Consider the following 19,840-nt stretch of genomic DNA (forward strand, 5'->3'; position numbering starts at 1 on the left):
GTGCAGTAGTAGAGCACAGGACTGAAAATCATGAGATTATAAATCTGATCTCAGCCACTGAATATGCCAGACTAATATTCATTCTCTCTCTCTCTCTCTCTCTTTCTCTCTGTATCTCTCCCTTTCCTTCCTCTTTCCCCTCCCTATATTCTCTCTTTCTCTCTCATCAATAAAATAAAAATAAATCTTTTGAAAAATTTATAAGAGAATATTTGGTAATGCTCCTTTGATTTGCCATCACTGTGAGCATGAATCACGTTTATCATTTGTTTGTCCATTTTTATTATTTCACTAGACTTTAATTCAATTTTGCTCATCATTGCATCCCCAGCGCCTTGTTTCATATCTATTTAAACTAGAATATGAGAGATGCAGTACTGCATGACATTTAAGAAACTAGATTGTGAGCTCTATAATCTGGGCTTGAATCCCTGACTCTGTCACCACTAGCTCTGAGGCCATAGATGACTAGAGTTGCTCAGAGTCCTTCTCTGACAAAGGGGGATAATCAGTTATACTCACTGTATCAACATAGATGAACTAAAGTGTACTTTAATAACAAACCTAAAAAATTCCAGTGGCTGGAATCATCATAGAATTATCATATTCTTGTCCCATTGTATATTGATCAAAGGTTGGCCAGAACTTTGATCTGTGCCAATATTGTCCTCCTAAACACAATACCATTTGTTTCAGCAGTGTGAAAAAGATATTCTTCAGGGTCAAACTAGACAAGTATACATTGATGCAGATCACTTCTTATACATTAGGCAGAAATAGATCCCAATTCTGGGGACCACAATCTTATCATGTGCTTCAGAGGCAGAGAAGAAGAAAATTATCACCTTTATAGGATTACCATGGCTACTAAAGGGCTAATGTATATGTATCCTATATGTGTTTGATGTTGTTATTATTACTAAAATCACTATTACTACTATTATTAAACTGAATAAATTCATGGTTTTGAAGGTCATTATGAAGTTTTCTTTAAGGCTTCAGTTTATTGAATTGAATTTAACCAAAAGCTCCATGGTAGTCAATTTAGTGTTCCCTTTAGTTACTAGTGAATGCCAGAACTCCACTGAACAGACCCTTAACGATCATTAACACAAACAGGAAAGAGCACAGGATACCCTTCCAGCTTTACCTGTCTCAGGATGACTTTTGGAGATAGAAAGACAAACTCAGCAGATTATAGCAAAGGGCAATGATCTTTGGTAACTATTAAATATTCAGTTCTGTAAAGATCCCAGTTAGGAATGTGTCTCATGCAAAAAATATGTATATTTATGTTTCAAACTGTACTATGCAAACAGCAATCTGCATTTATTGGTTTCAGATGCCAATTTCCTCCAGCTCTGGTTCTCCTTTGTGTTATGTAAACAAATCTCAACCATCTGGACCACAACAAGTCATAATGAAGTATGTGCTCATTCCTTGCAAAAGCATCAAATCAAAGTACAGAGTTCAGAATTCTTCCTAACAGAACACTAAAGTGAACATCATGGCCTTTAACAAGCTGCTTAATTTTTTTTCTCTAGGTGTTGGAGCATAGATTTTAAATAGAATAGCAGAAATGAGCATATCAGTATATTTATCATACTGATAAGCAGAAATAAAGATAACCAGAAGAGCATATATTATATTGTTATTGATATTGATATTGACAACAGATCTATTCAGTATCATCCAAATTACTTCAAAAACGGGGAAGGGCTTAGGATAAGTGTCTCCAAAAAGTAATAAAATAGAGAAGAGATTGCTTTAAGATCCATTTATGATAGGAAGCTAAGCTTTTCATTTCTACCCAGCTAAGGAAGTTAAAACCTATGCTTTACAGTAATCACAAGAGACAAGCTAAACTTACCAATACCAAGAGACAATGCTTCTTCAAAAGCAGGTTATGCTGAAAAAGAACTATGCTAAAATAATTTACATATGTACCCATCCACCCATCTGAACCTCTGAAGTGAATACTAAGCATCATTCTGATGTCTTATTTCTCTGATGTGATTTCCAACTCCTCATAGCTAGGTTCCTCCCCATAGCTAGATATTTTACACAATCATCATGGCCAGCCTTGCCCTCAGGCAAATACAAGGAGAGCTGGAAATGCATCTTTCTGCCTAAAAATCTCTTTCTATCAACTTATCACAGGGCCTAAAATGTCCACCCTTTGGGAACGATTATCAACAGATTTCTTGGCTCAGATTCATGGACTTTGAACTTTGTGAAAATTCCTAAAAGAACGATAAATACAATAAATGAGTTTTATTAAGATAGTGGTGGGGAAAAGATGGAAATAAAGGGGTCCTATAAAGGAACAAAACATGAAGATAAACACGTAGCAGTAAAAAAGAGAAACAATAAAGTTTCCAAATACTGTTTTGTTTTGTTTTTCTAGAGCCCAGATAATCAATCCACCTCATTATATTTAACTTATTTCTATCTGATTATCTTGCTTTGTCACCCTTAAATTTATATTTATACTTCAATTTTAACATTAATCCAGAACACATTATTTGATATTCTAGACTCTCCTCAGATGAGGGCTATAAAATCATAGTAAGATAGTTTTATCTTATTTAATGATAATATAGATATCTGCTGATTACAAAATTTAATTCTTTGACTATGAAAATGTATCAGATTAGGGGCTAGGCAGTGGCACACCTGGCTGAGCGCACACATTACAGTGTACAAGGACTCAGGTTCAAGCCCCTAGTCCCCCTGCAGGGGGAAAGCTTCTCAAGTGGTGAAGCAGAGCTGCAGGTGTCTCTCTGTCTCTCTCCTTATCTCCCCCTTCCCTCTCTCAATTTCTGACTGTCTCTATCCAATAAATAAATAAAGATAACTAAAAAAACTTAAAAAGAAATGTTACTTCAAAAATAATTTTAAAAACCTGTATCAGAATAATGTGGAACTGGTTTATGAATCACAAATTAATTGATTTTACCTCAAGGGTTTATTATGTTCATTTTGTTGTTGCCACAAAGGCTTCATTGTGTTGGAATGCCTTTTATTTTCAAAGAAAGAGTGGAAGAGACACCACAGTACTAAAGTTTCTCCCAGTGCAGTGAGGGTAAGGGTCCAACCTGGGTTGTGTGTATAAAAAAGCAGACATGGTCCTAGGTGAGCTATCTCACTAATTCTGAAGTTCATCTTAAAACTAAATGCTGCGGGAGTCAGGCTGTAGCACAGCGGGTTAAGCGCAGGTGGCGCAAAGCACAAGGACTGGCATAAGGATCCGGGTTCCAACGCTGGCTCCCCGCCTGCAGGGGAGTCGCTTCACAGTCAGTGAAGCAGGTCTGCAGGTGTCTATCTTTCTCTCCTCCTCTCTGTCTTCCCCTCCTCTCTCCATTTCTCTCTGTCCTATCCAACAACGACGACAACAACAATAATAACTACAACAATAAAACAACAAGGGCAACAAAAGGGAATAAATAAATAAATAAAAATAAATAAATTAAAAAAAAAAACTAAATGCTGCCAATTGTACCAACTTTTCATACAAATTAAATAAGAATATTTGGTAATCAATGATTCAGTCAAAGATTAGAAAATCAGAGTAGATATGGGAAGATCCCTTTTGTTTGTTTGTTTTGTGAATCTGGCTAAGGGTTTGTCCATTCCCATGAATTTTCTCTAAGCTTCTGTACTTTATTATAACCACGTATGGTGTAGCTGCAACACTCTGAATGAGATTATAAGATCCTTCATAAAACTTATTATTTCAATCTACTGAAGTATATTTTATCAAGAAAGAGTCAAAATACCACTAAGCCTCTAGGGAAATGTTTTCTAATTGTTGATGTTTAAATACATGGATGATAGGATACAAAAGGATGAAACCCTATTTCACAGTTAATTTCAACTAGACTTCAGGAGAAATTATTTGTTCTGAATCAATTAGAGTATGTGTCACTAAATGTTTGTAATCCAAAAGGAAGAATCCTAGTTTTCTTTTAAAGGGTCTATTTGTCATTTTCTTACATCAAATAGCCCAGTAATCAAAGCACTAGAGACTCTAATCACATATAAGTCCTTGAATTTCAAGCTATTTTTAGCTCATCACTTCAACTGTTCAGCTACAAAATAGTATCATTCTAAAGCTGTCTTTACATGGTTGAAATAATTTCCAATCTGAATCCTTTGTAAGGTATCAGGATTACAGGTCCAAGAAGGATTCAGAGGACCTAGTGGGGGTTGTACTGTTATATGGGAAACTGGGGAATGTTATGCATGTACAAACTATTGTACTTACTGTTGAATGTAAAACATTAATTCCCCAATAAAAAAATAGTACAATAAAAAAAAAGAAAGAAATGTAGAGGAAAAAAGACTTCCAGTAACTTCTGTTCAAGTAACAGTTTGGACCTCAGTATTTTGCAAAAATAAGGCAAGTTTGTGAAACAACAATCACAAATTCTACTCTTATATTTCACACACTGTCACAAAATTTAGGGAAAAAAGACTCCTCCCCTAATAATACTGTCTTTGTTTCTTAATATATCATAAAAGTGGCTAATTATGTTAGGGATTCATATATATGGGAACGTTGATAAAATCAGAAACTTCACTTAAAAAGTTAGAGAAGTCTGAAGTGAGCTTAGAGAGAACTCTAAACAAAATATCTCTGATTTCCCAGAACACTTACACTAAATTATTTTTCTCTTAAAACAGTGTGCTTCATTTTCTGGAAAATGTTTGTCTATTTCTCATTTCTCAATCATCTCAAATAAAGAAGTTAACCATTTTTGTTCAAATTCTTACAACAGAAACATGGCCCAATTTCAGCCACTATAATATTTATGAGAAAAACAAGACTCTCATGGCCAACAAATATCTTCCTAATGATTGGGTCATAATTTAGGCAGCTATCTTTAGAACACTCATCAAACAGTAGGAGTAAATGAGAGCTCATTCTGCTTTGGAAAAGGCCAATTATGGGTCTTATATTTATTCAAATGCTTTTCATTTGTATTTTTTAAAAAAAAAACTTCAGATTCCTTTATTAAAGAAACATTGACTTACAGAACTGTTGCTGCCCTGGAGACACATTTCCACATTTTCCCAGATAAGTGTCAATACATCTCTCCCTCCACCAAACCATAATCTTGCTACCGTATTATAGTTTTGGCAGGGGGAAGTTAAAAAAAAAACAAAAACTTCTGTTCCTTTTATTTTAAAACAAAATCTGCTTCTTAGTGTAAAGAGTATCAAGTGCAATTACTATTTATAACACCATTTGTTTTTGTTACACAAACTCTGAGTATTAGAGAATAAGTTTTGCTTCAAAATGCATACCTAGAATAGAGCCAAATGAATGTTTTCCCAAACTTCAAAATATCAACCACAATGAGCAATGGAAATATTTTGAGATAATATTTTGAGCCACATCTCCCATGTTCCAAGAATAGAAAAAGCTTATTATTACCTTGCTCTCTTCTCCTTCAAACACTGACTGGTGGACGTTGCATGCAAACAATGAGTTGGGGAGGTCATTGAAGTCAGTGATAGCTTGAAAGGCTTCCTCAGCAAAACAACGAGTTACAGCCCAATCTCTGTCTATGCAGCAGAGCAAGAAAAGTCCTCCATCTTCTGGGATGTACCCTGGCTGTCCAAGGTTCCTCATTCCAACGAAGTAAGATTCCCCCCTCATTCCTGAGGATACAAAAATGAACATTTGTTATAGTAAATTTGTTTCCTTAAAATTTAGTGTTAAAAATATAGTGCTAAAATGAAAATTCTTTTTTTTAAGATTTTTTTTTTTTATTAGTGAGAAGATAGAAGAGAGAGAAAGAACCAGACATCACTCTGGTACATGTACTGCTGGGGACCAAACTCAGGACCTCATGCTTGAGAGTCTAATGCCTTATCCACTTTGCCACCTCCCGGACCACTAAAATGACAGTTCTGTAGTGTCAGAAACAGACTTAAGAGGGAGGAGAAGGAGTCGGGTTAAACGCAGGTGGCACAAAGTTCAAGGACCGGCTCAAGGATCCGGGTTCAAGCCCCCGGCTCCCCACCTGCAGGGGAGTAGCTTCACAGGTGGTGAAGCAGGTTTATAGGTGTCTATCTTTCTCTCCCCCTCTGTCTTCTCCTCTCTCCATTTCTGTCCTATCTAGCAACGACATAAATAACAACAACAATAATAACTACAATAACAATAAAAAAACAAGGGCAACAAAAGGGAAATAAATACATAAATATAAAAATTTTAAAAAAAGAGGGAGGAGAAAGGGGGCTGGGAGTTAGCTTAGTGAGTTAAGTGCACATGGCCTTAAATGCAAAGACCTGCATAAGGATCCCCACCTGCGGGAGGGTCGCTTTAAAAGCAGTGAAGCAGGTCTGCTGGTGTCTATCTTTCGCTCCCTCTGTCTTCCCCTCCTCTCTCCATTTCTCTCTGCCCTATCCAACAACGACAACAACAGAAATGTCAACAATAACAATAACAACAATAATGACAACATTAGCTATTATTATGTTCATAGCAGCACAATTCATAATAGCTAAAACCTGGAAGCAACCCAGGTGCCCAACAACAGATGAGTGGCTGAGAAAGCTGTGGTATATATACACAATGGAATACTATGCAGCTATCAAGAACAATGAACCCACCTTCTCTGACCCATCTTGGACAGAGCTAGAAGGAATTATGTTAAGTGAACTAAGTCAGAAAGATAAAGATGAGTATGGGATGATCCCACTCATCAACAGAAGCTGACTAAGAAGATCTGAAAGGGAAACTAAAAGCAGGACCTGATCAAATTGTAAGTAGGGCACCAAAGTAAAAACCCAGTGGTGAGGGGTAGGCATGTAGCTTCCTGGGCCAGTGGGGGGTGGGAGTGGGCGGGAGGGATGGGTCACAGTCCTTTGGTGGTGGGAATGGTGTTTATGTACACTCCTAGCAAAATGTAGACATATAAATCAGTAGCTAATTAATATGAGAGGGGGAAATCAATTGTATGTCTCAAAGTTTCTCAAAAGACAAACTGAATCTTTTTAATATATAGGCTATGTATTTGATATGCGGACTCTCTCAAAAGCCTAGACCAAGTAGATTAGAAGCTTCCAATAGCACAGCTATATTCAAGATACTGGGTACTGTCCAGCAAACCATAACAAAGGGACTTTTCAAAGTTAACCCAATTAACAAATAATGTGATGATAATATTAACTATTGAGTGTCTTTTTGAACCCTAAGACAGCAGGAACCTCACATCTTCACTATAGAGCCCCTACTTCCCCCAGTCCTGGAACCCTTGGATAGGGCCCACTTTCCCGTATGCATCTCCCAATCCAAACCAAATAACATTGCATCTGCCGATCACAACCTAACCAAAGCAACGATTGCTACCTCAACATGCTTCACCTCAGAATGTATCCAGAGACTTCACGTGTGGAATGACAACCCTTCAGCTTCATTACTCGGGTGAGACCTTTCCTTTAATAGTACACTCTAATTTCATCTCAGGTAGTTCACTTTCTAACAAAGTCCCATAACCTAGATATACACCAGTTTCTGTGAGAGAGAGCTTATGTGCACACGTATCCATAAACTACTGCAAAATATATACCTGAAAGCAGGACTACACTAGAGTTTGCAGTGAGTACCTCCCTAACACTTCCTCTCCACTATTCCAAGCTTGGGATCCATGATTGCTCAACAAATTGTTTGGCTTCATATGTTAACTCTGTTTTCAATCACCAGGTTCCAGATGCCACCAGGATGCTGGCTAGGCTTCCCTGGATTGAAGACCCCACCAATGTGTCCTGGAGCTCAGCTTCCCCAGAGTCACACCCTACTAGGGAAAGAGAGAGGCAGACTGGGGGTATGGACCGACCAGTCAACGCCCATGTTCAGCGGGGAAGCAATTACAGAAGCCAGACCTTCTACCTTCTGCATCCCTCAACGACCCTGGGTCCATGCTCCCAGAGGGATAGAGAATGGGAAAGCTATCAGGGGAGGGGGTGGGTTATGGGGATTGGGTGTTGGGAATTGTGTGGAGTTGTACCCCTCCTACCTTATGCTTTTGTTCACTAATCCTTTCTTAAATAAAAAATTAAAAAAAAAAAAAAGCAGTGAAGCAGGTCTGCTGGTGTCTATCTTTCGCTCCCTCTGTCTTCCCCTCCTCTCTCCATTTCTCTCTGCCCTATCCAACAACGACAACAACAGAAATGTCAACAATAACAATAACAACAATAATGACAACAAAATTGAGAAGATGGCCTCCAGGAGCAGTGGATTCATAGTTTAGGCACCGAGTCCCAGCAATAACCCTGAAGGCAGAAGAGGAAAAAAAAAAAAAAAAAGAGGGAGGAGAAGGAGTTCTCAGGATGGAGAAGATTGTGAGACTGTGAAAATACAATATTTTCTAAATCACAATTTCCTAAACCGCTTCTTCTAGGCAATATCTAAACAATGCTATGGAAAATCAAACCAATTTAACCAGAATAGGAACTGTAAGATGGACATGCTAGCTTAGCTGACCAACATTTACTAAACTTGCAACCTGAGAAAGTTATGCAAGTTCTCTAAACCTTTGTATCCTCACTAACATCAAATGTACAAACATACACGTAGAAAAGTATTTTGATAAGCCACAGGATGAATTATACAACACTACCATTAATGCTAGTACTGAGTTCTAGAAGTGTTCTAAGTCACTGACATATATTAACTAAATTATTTCATCTTCATAATATTCTGTAAGGTTGATACTAAATTACTGCTACTTCATACATGGAAGACCAAGGAACAAAGCAAATTACATACCTCCTGCAAAATCAAAATGGCAGGATGAGGATTCAAATACAATGAATTTGATACCAGCGTCATGTTGCTATGCCATAAAAATAAAACACATCAAATTCAACACAAATCTCTATTTAAGAAAGTATAGGAGTTGCATGTTGGTGCACCCAGTTAAACGCACTTATTACAATGATCAAGGACCCAGGTTTGAGCTCCCACTCCTCCACCTGCAGGGGGTTTGCTTCAGATCTGCATGTGTCTATCTTTCTCTCTCCCTCTCTGTCTCCCCATCCCTCTCAATTTCTCTCTGTCCTATAATAGAAAAAAAAAAAAGAAAAGGAAAATATGGCCTGGGGGAACAGTGGATTTGTAGTGCTGGCAAAAGCTCCAGAGGTAACCCTGGTGGCAATTTTAAAAAGAAAGAAAAATAAAGTACAATCCACTTCATTCCCAACTGAGCCCCGATTATAAAAAACTCTATAGTTAATATATACAATAAGGATTATTTCTTCTATATTAATAACTGGATATTTATTTATGAACACTGGATCTGAAATTTCAGTTCTGTCATCTCTGGTGCATGGTAAATAGGTTCCCATTCCACCTAGCCTCATAATGAAATTTACCAGTAGTAATATCATCTGCCTGGGCTCATTCAATATTCCATTATGTTCTCAACCCTTATGTTTCAAATTATATCTAATTGCAGGCAGTTGGAGAAATTTCCTTATGCAGTACATAATTCAGCAGATTTTGTCACAACTGCCATATTATTTTGTTCAAATCTCAATAATTAGAGACACAGAAGGTGAAAAAATGTTCCATGGATGTATAAGTAAAACTTACCAGCAAGGGTCTAGGCAGTGGTTCATACAGTTACAATATTCAAGGACACAAGTTCAATCCCTGGTTCCCACCTGCAGGTGAGAAGTTTTTCCAGGGGTGCAGCAGTGCTGCTGGTGTCTCTCTTACTCTTACTTTCCCAATCTCCCCCTCCCTTCTCAATTTCTCTCTGTCTCTATCCAATAAGTGAATAAAATATGTTTTAAACTGACTGACAATTATGGCTTGACTGCTAAGTCATCTTTGTATTATCTGTTATCCCCAATCTCAGCACTTCAGAGTTTGAAAATAAAAGACAGAAATATTGGTACTTCCAAGTGTCACTCTGTTCTCATGTCATAAAATTTAGTTAGACAAGTCTGATTTTCATTTTATATCTCTCTTGAACTCTGAATGTGTTATTTATTTATTTTCCTAGAAACAAAGACAAAATGGTATTCTAATGAACAGTATTTTGTGGCAATGTAAATAATGTGCTATATATAAAATATTAAGTCTAGTTGGGAAAGGAATAAAAAATTAAAGAACATGAGGCTTATTTCTAAAATCAGATCTCCCTAGTTTGTGGTAAATTAGAATGGCAACCTATATAAAGCATAGTAGACTTATTCCTATATACTAATGTTTAAAGATCCCAATTAATGAAACATTTTTCTACTTATATAGCAAAATATTTACTTAAAGTAACAATATAATACACATTGTAATATTTACTTTATAATTAAACCCAAGTGTATACTTTTAATTGAAATGTCTCATTTCAATTAATAGTTTTTGTATTTATTTTATACATACTCATAAAAAACATCTGAAGTATATTTTAGTATAGTACACATAACTGCCATGTATTATATTAGAGTACTAATTATGTTAAAGTAAAATTAATTATTAAGAGCATTAAAACTATTAATTTCATCAATAGTGTATAGTAATACCTTTTGATAATAAAGCCATAATCATCCAATAGAATTAAATGTAGATAGTTATCCATTCTGATTTTATTTGCAATCTTGGTTATTTATAATTAATCATACTAGACCCAAAATGTTATTTAATGCATTTTGATAATGTTACAGCTTATTTGTTGTAAATATAAATTTAAATCCAATATTGATTAAATTAATTAAGTGGATAATAGTATTTCTCAGTCTGGACTCATTTTAATCTACCCAAATGGCTTAATTTTGTTCTTAGCTGTGACAATATGATTATTTTTATTTGAAGCTCATTACATCCATTAGAGATTAAAAGGTGAATGCATTTTGGCAAATAACCTGTTATACTGATAAGGAAAAGTATCTTAGAAGTCAAAAGCTTTGAACAAAAGAGTCTTGATTTCACTTACCAGTTACATTACTGACTCATCTCACAATTTGAGGAAGTCAATTGATCAGTGTATGACTCAATATATCATTATAAGACAAGAAAATATTTATATGCCTCTCTCAATAAAGGAGGAAGAAAAGATGAATGAAATCGGAGTAAAGGAAGTGATCAAAATCAGTACTATTCACTATGTACAAAGGATGTAGTGGGCCCAGTGATGGTGCAGTTGGTAGGGAAGTGATGCACGTGTCTCTCTCTCCCTCTCTATCTCCTCCTTTTATATTGATTTCTCTCTGTCTTTCTGTATCCAATTAAAAAAATGCTTTTAAAAGGTTATATAATGTGACGTGCTATAAAAGTATATCAGCATGATAACCTCAGAGAAAAACCATAATGTTTTGATACTACCTCAGTTCACCATGGTTTAGTAAACCAAAATAAGCCAAGAGAAAGGGAAACTATTAAAATGAAAAGAATGGGGGGGGGGGGGCTGGGTGATGGCATACTTGGTTGAGTGCATATGTTACAATGCACAAGGACCCAGGCTCAAGCCCCCAGTCCCCACCTGCAGGGGGAAAGCTTTAAAAGTGGTGAAGCAGGGCTGCCGGTGTCTGTCTCTCTTCCTCTCTATCTCCTCTTTCCCTCTTGATATCTGGCTGTCTCTTTTCAATAAATAATAGAAATAATTTAAAAAAAAAAAAAAAAGACCTGGGACCAGGGAGATAGATCACCAAGTAAATCTATGTATCCTGGGTTTGAATCCTAACACCACAGAGAAATACCATGACACTAGGTGCTGTGGTATTTCTACCTGTCTATCCACCTGTCTCTATGTCTACATCTAAATTAGCAGCACACGCATAAGACTTCTGCTCAAAAAACAAACAAAAACAAAAAAAGTATGAAAATGAAATGAAATTCCTGGCAAAGAAATATAAAAACCTGCAACTAATAGCATAGTTAATGATACTAATAATTAAAAGTAAATTTATAAAATGAATAATTATAGTACAATATGAAGCAGGCAATAGCTACCCTGGTAAAGCCTGTGCCTCCTCACGGGCTCCACATGTGCAAAGTCCTGGGTTGGAGGCCCAGCACCTCAAGTGATCACCATGGACAGCACTGGGGGAGCTCTCTCTAAGTGTAAAAGAATGAGAAATAGCATAGTGGTTATCCAAAAAGACTTTCAAACCTGAGACTCAGATGTTTTCATGTTCAACTCCTGGCACCGACAAAAGCCAGTGCCAAGCAAAGCTCTGGTTAAAATTTAAAAAGAGGAAGATGGCAAATTGAAGTCAACTGCTGGCATGAGCTCCAATAAGCAGTGGCCTGTGACCTAGGATTTGCTGGATAGGGTAGGATACTGGGCCGTCTGTCAGCAGGAGGGTGAGTAAGGGGTCCTAAGTGGGACACTAATGAGGGGTCCTATAGCTCACTTTTGGGTAAGAAAACAGAGGGAAAAGAAAGGAAATATTTTGATTATTTCAAAAGCTCACCCCTCCCCCAAACCCCAGAACCAGACCCTAGGGGCTGGACAACTGCTCCTAGCAGGCTCCCCTCTGAGCTTTTTTCTTTACCAATATTCTTGGCTCATCAGGGGTGTCATTCCAATCCTTTTCCTTTTTGATTTCCTTCTCTTTTTTTTTCTCTAAGTGGCTGGAGCTCTATTTGAGCAACAAACTATCTGACCAATCAGAGCCTCACCCCTGCCTGGGAAAGACTACCTGGAGGTTTTTGTTGTTGTTGTTGTTTGTTTGTTTTGGTTGTTTTTTTTTTTTTTTTTTTGGATACTTCTTATAATTGGCTGTATTTGCTCAGGCTGCCTGGGCCAATCTGGAGGCATCCATGCTGCAGACTGACTGCTAGGGTTTTTTACTCTGGTCTATTATTACTATTACATATACACGTGTCCCTTCCCCCATCCTTCTTCAGGTTGACCAAAATTAACTGTTATTTTTTTCTATTGCTAGATGACCAGGTGTCCTATCCATAGTGAGAGGAACTTGTTTCACTCTACATCTTCCCTCTACTCTCCTCTCCTTTTTCCCTCCTCCTAGCTAATTCAAAAAGAAGAAAAAAAAAATGTTTTCCTTTCACTGCTCTTTTTTTTCTTGTTCTTGTCTCTTTTCTTCCTTCCTCCTTCTTTTGCTTTCTGAATTCACTAATACTCATTTGTGAATTATTTTGGGGAAGAAATCTGGCTCAGAGTGGACTCTCTTCTCTATTTCCCTTTCTCCTCTTGATTTCCCTAGAATTTTCAGTGGACAGTAGATTTGCATAATTGTCTGTTCTTGCTTTCCATTTTCTCCTTTCTATTTTTTTCCTTCTTTCGGATTTGGTTGCTATTTTTTCTTGGACTGGAGGTGTTGTTTGGCTAACTGGTATTGATTAAACTGCATCAATTCTTGCGTCAGTTACTACTGTTGTCATTTCTGAGGTTGGTGATTGCATTTGTCATAAAGGTATTTAGTATAGCATGGCTTGTACTCAAAACACAACAACCGAAGAACAACAGATCAGAAAAATAAAAAACACATCAATAAAAAAATGGTTAAATCAAGAGCAAATAAAACTGCTACCACAATGACTCAAGACAGGAGCCCAGGAGAAACTCCAAATCAGTCAGAAGTAACCATAGATAAGAAAAGTATGCAAGCAATAGTAAACCCAATAATCACAGAAATGAAGATAACTATGGAGGAAAGGGCTAGCGGTATTAGGGAAACAATAGATGAGACCCTCAAGAAAATACTAGCTACCTCGAGGTAGAGAACTAAAAGATGAAACAGCTGAACTAACAGGTCAATTAGCAGAACAAGCTAATACTATAACAGAACTGAAGAAAGAAGCTAAGGGAAGGGAAAGTAGGCTAACAGAAGCTGAAAAAAAAACTTAGCCAGAAAGAGGATGATATAGAGAAAACTAAGAAAGAGGTAAAAGAGCTCAAAAAGAGATTGAGAGACACTGAAAACAACAACAGAGACATATGGGATGATCTCAAAAGAAGTAACATTCATATAATTGACCTGCCAGAAGAAGAAAGAGAGCAAGGGGAAGTAAATATTCTAGAAGAAATAATAGAAGAAAACTTCCCAGACCTAAATAACAGAAAGGACGTTAAAATTCCAGAGGCCCAGAGAGTCCCAAATAGAATCAATCCGGACCTGAAAACACTGAGACACCATAGTTACAATGAAAAGAAGTAAGGATAAAGAAAGGATCCTAAAGGCTGCAAGAGAAAAAACAAAAAGTCACATACAGGGGAAAACCCATAAGATTATCTGCAGACTTCTCCACTCAAACCCTAAAAGCCAGAAGAGAATGCCAAGATATCTATCGAGCCCTGAATGAAAAAGAGTTTCAAACAAGGATAATATATCCTGCTAGACTTTCATTCAAACTAGATGGAGGGATCAAAACCTTTTCAGACAGACAACAGTTAAAGGAGGCAACCATCACCAAGCCTGCCCTGAAAGAGATTCTAAACGACCTCTTATAAACAAGAACATCACCATAATGCTTGCCATATATCAGAGCAAATAAAAAAAATGTTGAATAATGGCACTATAATACATTAAATCCATAATATCAATAAATGTCAATGACTTAAACTCACCCAATAAAAGGCACAAGGTGGAAGGATGGATCAGAAACCACAACCCAACCATATGCTGCTTACAGGAATCCCATCTGACCCAACAAGATAAACACAGACTTAAAGTGAAAGTGATGGAAAACTATCCTACAGGCTTAGAGTGATGGAAAACTAACTACAGGCTAATGGACCACAAAAAAGGCAGGAACAGCCACTCTCATCTTTGACATAATAGACTTTAAATTAAATAAAGTAATAAAAGATAGGCAAGGCCATTACATAATGATTAGAGGATCAATCAACCAAGAAGATTTAACAAATATTAACATCTATGTACCCAATGACGGACCACTTAAATACATCAAACACCTACTGAAAGAACTACAAAAATATATCAATAGTAATACAATCATATTGGGAGATTTTAACACCCTACTCTCACACGTAGACAGATCAACAAAGCAGAGAATCAACAAAGAAAAAAGAGAAATAAATGAAGAGATGGAAACACTAGACCTCCTGGGCATTTTCATAGTTCTTCACCCCAAAAAACTGGAGTACACATTCTTTTCAAATCCATACAGCACAACCTCAAGGATAGACCACATGTTAGGCCACAAAGACAATATCAACAAATTAAAGAGCACTGAAATCATCCCAGCTATCTTCTCAGACCAAAATGGAGTAAAACTAACATTTAACAACAAACAGAAAATTACTAAAAGTCACAGAGTTTGGAAACTAAACAACATACTGCTTAAGAACTGCAGGGTCAGAGTGACATTCAAGCAAGAAATTCAAATGTTCCTGGAAACAAATGAAAATGAAGACACAAGCTATCAAAATATTTGGGTCACAGCTAAAGCAGTATTGAGAGGGAAACTTATAGCCATACAATTACATATTAAAGAACAAGGAAAAGCTCAAGTAAACAACCTTACTGCACACCTTACAGACTTAGAGGAAGAGGAACAAAGGAACCCTACAGCAACCAGAAGGACAGAAGGACAGAAATCACTAAAATTAGAGCAGAAATAAACAACATTGAAAATAAGAGAACCATACAAAAGATCAATGAAGCCAAATGTTGGTTCTTTGAAAAAATAAACAAAATTGACAAACCCCTAGTCAGACTCACTAAAAAAAAAAAAAAAGGGAGGGAGATGACTCAAATTAATAGAATTGTAAACGATAGAGGAGATATCACAATTGACACCACAGAAATCCAGAACATGTGAAACTTGTATGAAGAACTATACCCCACCAAGCTAGAGAATCTGGAAGAAATGGAAGAATTCCTAGAAACATATGAACTTCCAAAACTGAATGAAGAAGAACTACAAAAACAAAATGCACCAATCACAGACAAAGATCAGCAATGGTAAAGAATGTTCCATGCTCTGAAGGCAGGATGGAGGACAACATACTCTATGCTACACCTGAGGAAGATGGGTCAATATTGGGGAAGCATAGAATATCCATACTCATGACCACAGAATGTGAGCTCAGATCTAGAGGGATGCAGAGGTCACATAGGCTCTTAAGCTAATTATGGGAGCCAGATCACATCAAATCAATGAAGTTTACAGTCAACAATATTTATACCCCTTTCCCATATTAGGGAGCTACTCTCTTCCCTAATCCAGCTTTCTGGTCCTTTTCCAACCATGACATCATCTCCCCAGACGATAACTTGGATCCACCTGCATATCCGATTTCAGGCTCAGGGAGAAAAAAAAAAAAAACTAGTATAGCCACAGGAAATTTGGAATATAACTAAAATATGCAGAAGGTTGAAGCCAGACCTTAAACCTTCTGCATCCCACAATTTCCTTGGGTCCATACTCCCAGAGGGTTAAAGAATAGGAAACCTATCAGGGGAGGGGATGGGATACAGAGTTCTGGTGGTGGGAATTGTGTGAAGCTGTACCCCTCTTATCCTATGATTTTGTCAATGTTTTCCTTTTTATAAATAAAAAATTTTTTTAAATTAAAAAACAAATAAAAAACCACAAAGAAACAGTAGTTAAGATAACCTCACTACTTAGGACCATGGGGTTAACTACTGTAAAATTAAATAGAGACAAAATTTTTCTGTGTAGCATAAGATTTACATGCCTTATTTCTAAATCTAAGCTTATTCATCAAAAGGGAAGAAATGTCTTTACCTCACAACAGTCATATCCTCTGGGAAACTTCCCAATCCCCCATTATCCCATGAACTTGACATCCTTCCATTGCCTCTGAACACCTTCACAGGTGTCTTTTGCAGGTAATTCTTTGTTCTGATTTACAATCAATAGTTGTATCTCAAGCCAGACAAACTTCTTGAGATTATAGACTGAGCTGTTTTTCAGTAAGTCTTCAACTTGAAACCTAGAGAAAGTTCTCATAATGAGGTTTGACTTAGTGAATTACGTAAAAAGGAGCTACTTACAGCTCCTGTAGTCTATTACAGAGGATTTAGGGACCCAAAGGAGGAGTGGTAAGAGGACTTCAGTACCTATGGTATAACAGAATCTCAGTATGGTGGAGGGTGAGAAACGAACTGTTGAAGCTAACTTCAGATATATAATTTACAGGGCCAGGTGGTGACTAATCCAATAGAATGTATATGTTCCCATGCTTGAGGACCACCAGAGTCCAAGTCCCTGCCCCTGATCCCCACCTGCAACAGGAAGTTTCACAAGCAGTGGAACAGTGCTGAAGGAACCTCTCCTTGATATCTCTCTCTCTCTCTCTCTATCCCTCCCTCCCTCCTTCCCTCCCTCTTTCCTTCTGTCCCTTCATCCTCCCTCCCTCTGTCAAAAATAACAAAAATAGTCACCAAGAATGATGGAGACATGCAAGCACCAAGTCCCAGCAATAATCCAGGTAATGAGAAAAAGAAAAAGAAAAAAGAAAAACACACACACATAAATGGCACACTATTTAAAAATATAAACAAAAATAAACAAAACGTGTTAATGTTAAGGTTTTACTAACATAATACAGTTTTTTTCTGTTTATTTGTTTGTTTTTATCAGAGGAGCCTATCTCTTTTGAGACCAGGACTTGAACCTGAACCTCTGGTACTTCAAGCATTAAGGCCTTTCTGCATAGCCACTATACTATGTCTCAGAATGTAGTTTTATAACTGAAAATAATACAAATCAAGTCATTCCTATAGGTTATTTTTAAATCTGGTATGGGGCTGGGATATAGCTCACAAGGTAGAGTTTATATCTTACTATAAGGAGGTCCCAGGTACATCCATGGGCAGCATCAAGAGAGTCCCACTGATGATGGAACAGTGTACTATTAGTGTCTCTTTTCTCTCTCCTCCCTCCCTCACTGTTCCTTTCCCTCTAAAAAAAGATAAAAGAGAAAGAAAGAAAGTAAGAAAGAAAGAAAGAGAGAAAGAAAGAGAGAAAGAAAGAAAGAAAATAAAGAAAAGGGGAGTCGGGCGGTAGTGCAGCAGGTTAAGCGCAAGTGGCGCAAAGCACAAGGATCAGCATAAAAATCCCGGTTCGAGCCCCTGGCTCCCCACCTGCAGGGGAGTCGCTTCACAGGCGGTGAAGCAGGTCTGCAGGTATCTGTCTTTCTCTCCCCCTCTCTGTCTTCCCTTCCTCTCTCCATTTCTCTCTGTCCTATCCAACAACAACAACAACTGCAATATCAATAAAAAGACAACAAGGACAAAAGGGAAAATAAATTTAAAAAAAAGAAAAAACTTAAAAAAAAAAGAAAAGAAAGGAAGAAGAGAAAAAGACATGACGGACATAGACCTCAGATAAATCCCTCTCTCCATTGTTACTGGTCATCTCTATCAGGAACACAATAGACCCCTTTGTCGGCCCCCATAGGACCTTGCCCTCAATGTGGACCAACAATGGTAGAGAATATTCCATCCTCCGAAGGGAGGCTGTTGTATGCTTTACATTGGGTTGTTCTAGCTCTCCCCCTGCCAAGAAAATTGGTTCAGTCCTGCTAGTTTTGCGGGCCCGCTTGTCCCTGCCCCAAGGAACCCCAAGAGAGTTCCAGAGTTCCAGAGTTCGAGAGTGCTTGGCGCCGCCGCGGGGGAAAGAGGCAACAGAGTTCTGTTTGGTGATTAGTTTGGGTTAGTTTATGAATTGTTGTTCCTGAATAAAGAAATACAGCTTCCCTGCCCAGCCGTATGTCTCTGGTCATCTCTGTTACCCGCCCGTGAAGCTAGCCCGGCCAGCTGGAGCCTCCGAATTTTAACAACAGGAGGCTGGACAACATACTCTATGCCACACCTGAGGAAGATGGGTCCTGATATTGGGGCAGTTTGCAACATTCCTACTAATGATCACAGAATGTGAGCTTGGATCTACAGGGATGCAGAGGTAACATAGGCTCCTAAGTTGAATATGGACCCCAGATCACATCAAATCTATGGGATTTAAAGTCAACAGTATGTATACTCCTTTCCAATATTTGGGAACTGCTCTCTTCCCTGATCCAGCTTTCTAGCCTTTTTTCCAGCCATGACATCATCTCCCTAGACAATAACTTGGATCCACCTGCATATCCGAAGTCAGGATCAGAAAAAGAAAAAAAAGAAAAAAGCTAGTATAGTCATGGGCTCTTTGGAATATAACTAAAGTAAAACTACTATCCATCTACAAAACGAGACCCTCCCCAACTCTTCATAGAAACTATTCAGGCTTTTAGGTTCATGATTAGCCAACACTTTGTTTGGCTCTATATGTTAACTCTTTCTTCAGCCACCAGATTCCAGATGCTAACATGAGGCCAACCAGACTTCCCTGGGCAACCAACACCACCAATGTGTCCTGGAGCCCCACTTACCCAGAGCTCTGCCCCATTAGGAAGAGAGAGACAGGATGGGAGTATGGACCGACCTGTCAATACTCATGTTCAGTGGGGAAGCAATTACAGAAGCCAAACCTGCCACCTTCTGTACCCCATAATGACCCTGTGGCTATACTCCCAGAGAGATAAAAGAATAGGAAAGCTATCAGGGGAGGGGATGAGATATGAAGTTCTGGCGGTGGGAATTGTGTGGAGTTGAACCCCTTTTATCCTATGGGTTTTTTTTTCAATGTTTCCTTTTTACAAACAAATTTTTTTAAAAAAAGAATAGGGAAGCTGTCAAGGGAGGGGATCAGATATGGAGCTTTGGGAGTGGGCATTGTGTGGAAATGTATCCCTCCTATCCTATAGTCTTTTGTCATTATTTCCATTTTATAAATAAAATTTTTTTTAAAAGACTGAATTTTCTGAACTGCAGAACCTTTTAACCATTTTTTCCCTAAAGCACAATGATCAGCTCTGGTCTATGGTGG

At 37.7% G+C, this 19,840-nt stretch overlaps 1 protein-coding gene across 4 annotated transcripts in view; it reads right to left on the minus strand.

The window, feature by feature from the left end:
* RCAN2 (regulator of calcineurin 2) overlaps window positions 1-19,840 on the minus strand; it is a 331,461-nt gene that overhangs the window by 268,804 nt on the left and 42,817 nt on the right. For 3 of the 4 annotated variants that reach the window (XM_060189918.1, XM_007537126.3, XM_060189917.1), the window contains exon 2: window positions 5,441-5,667. In XM_060189918.1, coding sequence (XP_060045901.1) covers window positions 5,441-5,665 — 225 coding nt within the window. In that variant the 5' untranslated portion in view covers window positions 5,666-5,667. Of the gene's footprint in view, window positions 1-5,440; window positions 5,668-11,965; window positions 11,984-19,840 lie in introns of those variants that run through there. The other variant, XM_060189919.1, reaches the window with a different exon arrangement.

Source organism: Erinaceus europaeus, chromosome 4 (assembly GCF_950295315.1).
Source record: "Erinaceus europaeus chromosome 4, mEriEur2.1, whole genome shotgun sequence".
In the NCBI taxonomy this organism is placed as follows: Eukaryota; Metazoa; Chordata; class Mammalia; order Eulipotyphla; family Erinaceidae; genus Erinaceus; species Erinaceus europaeus.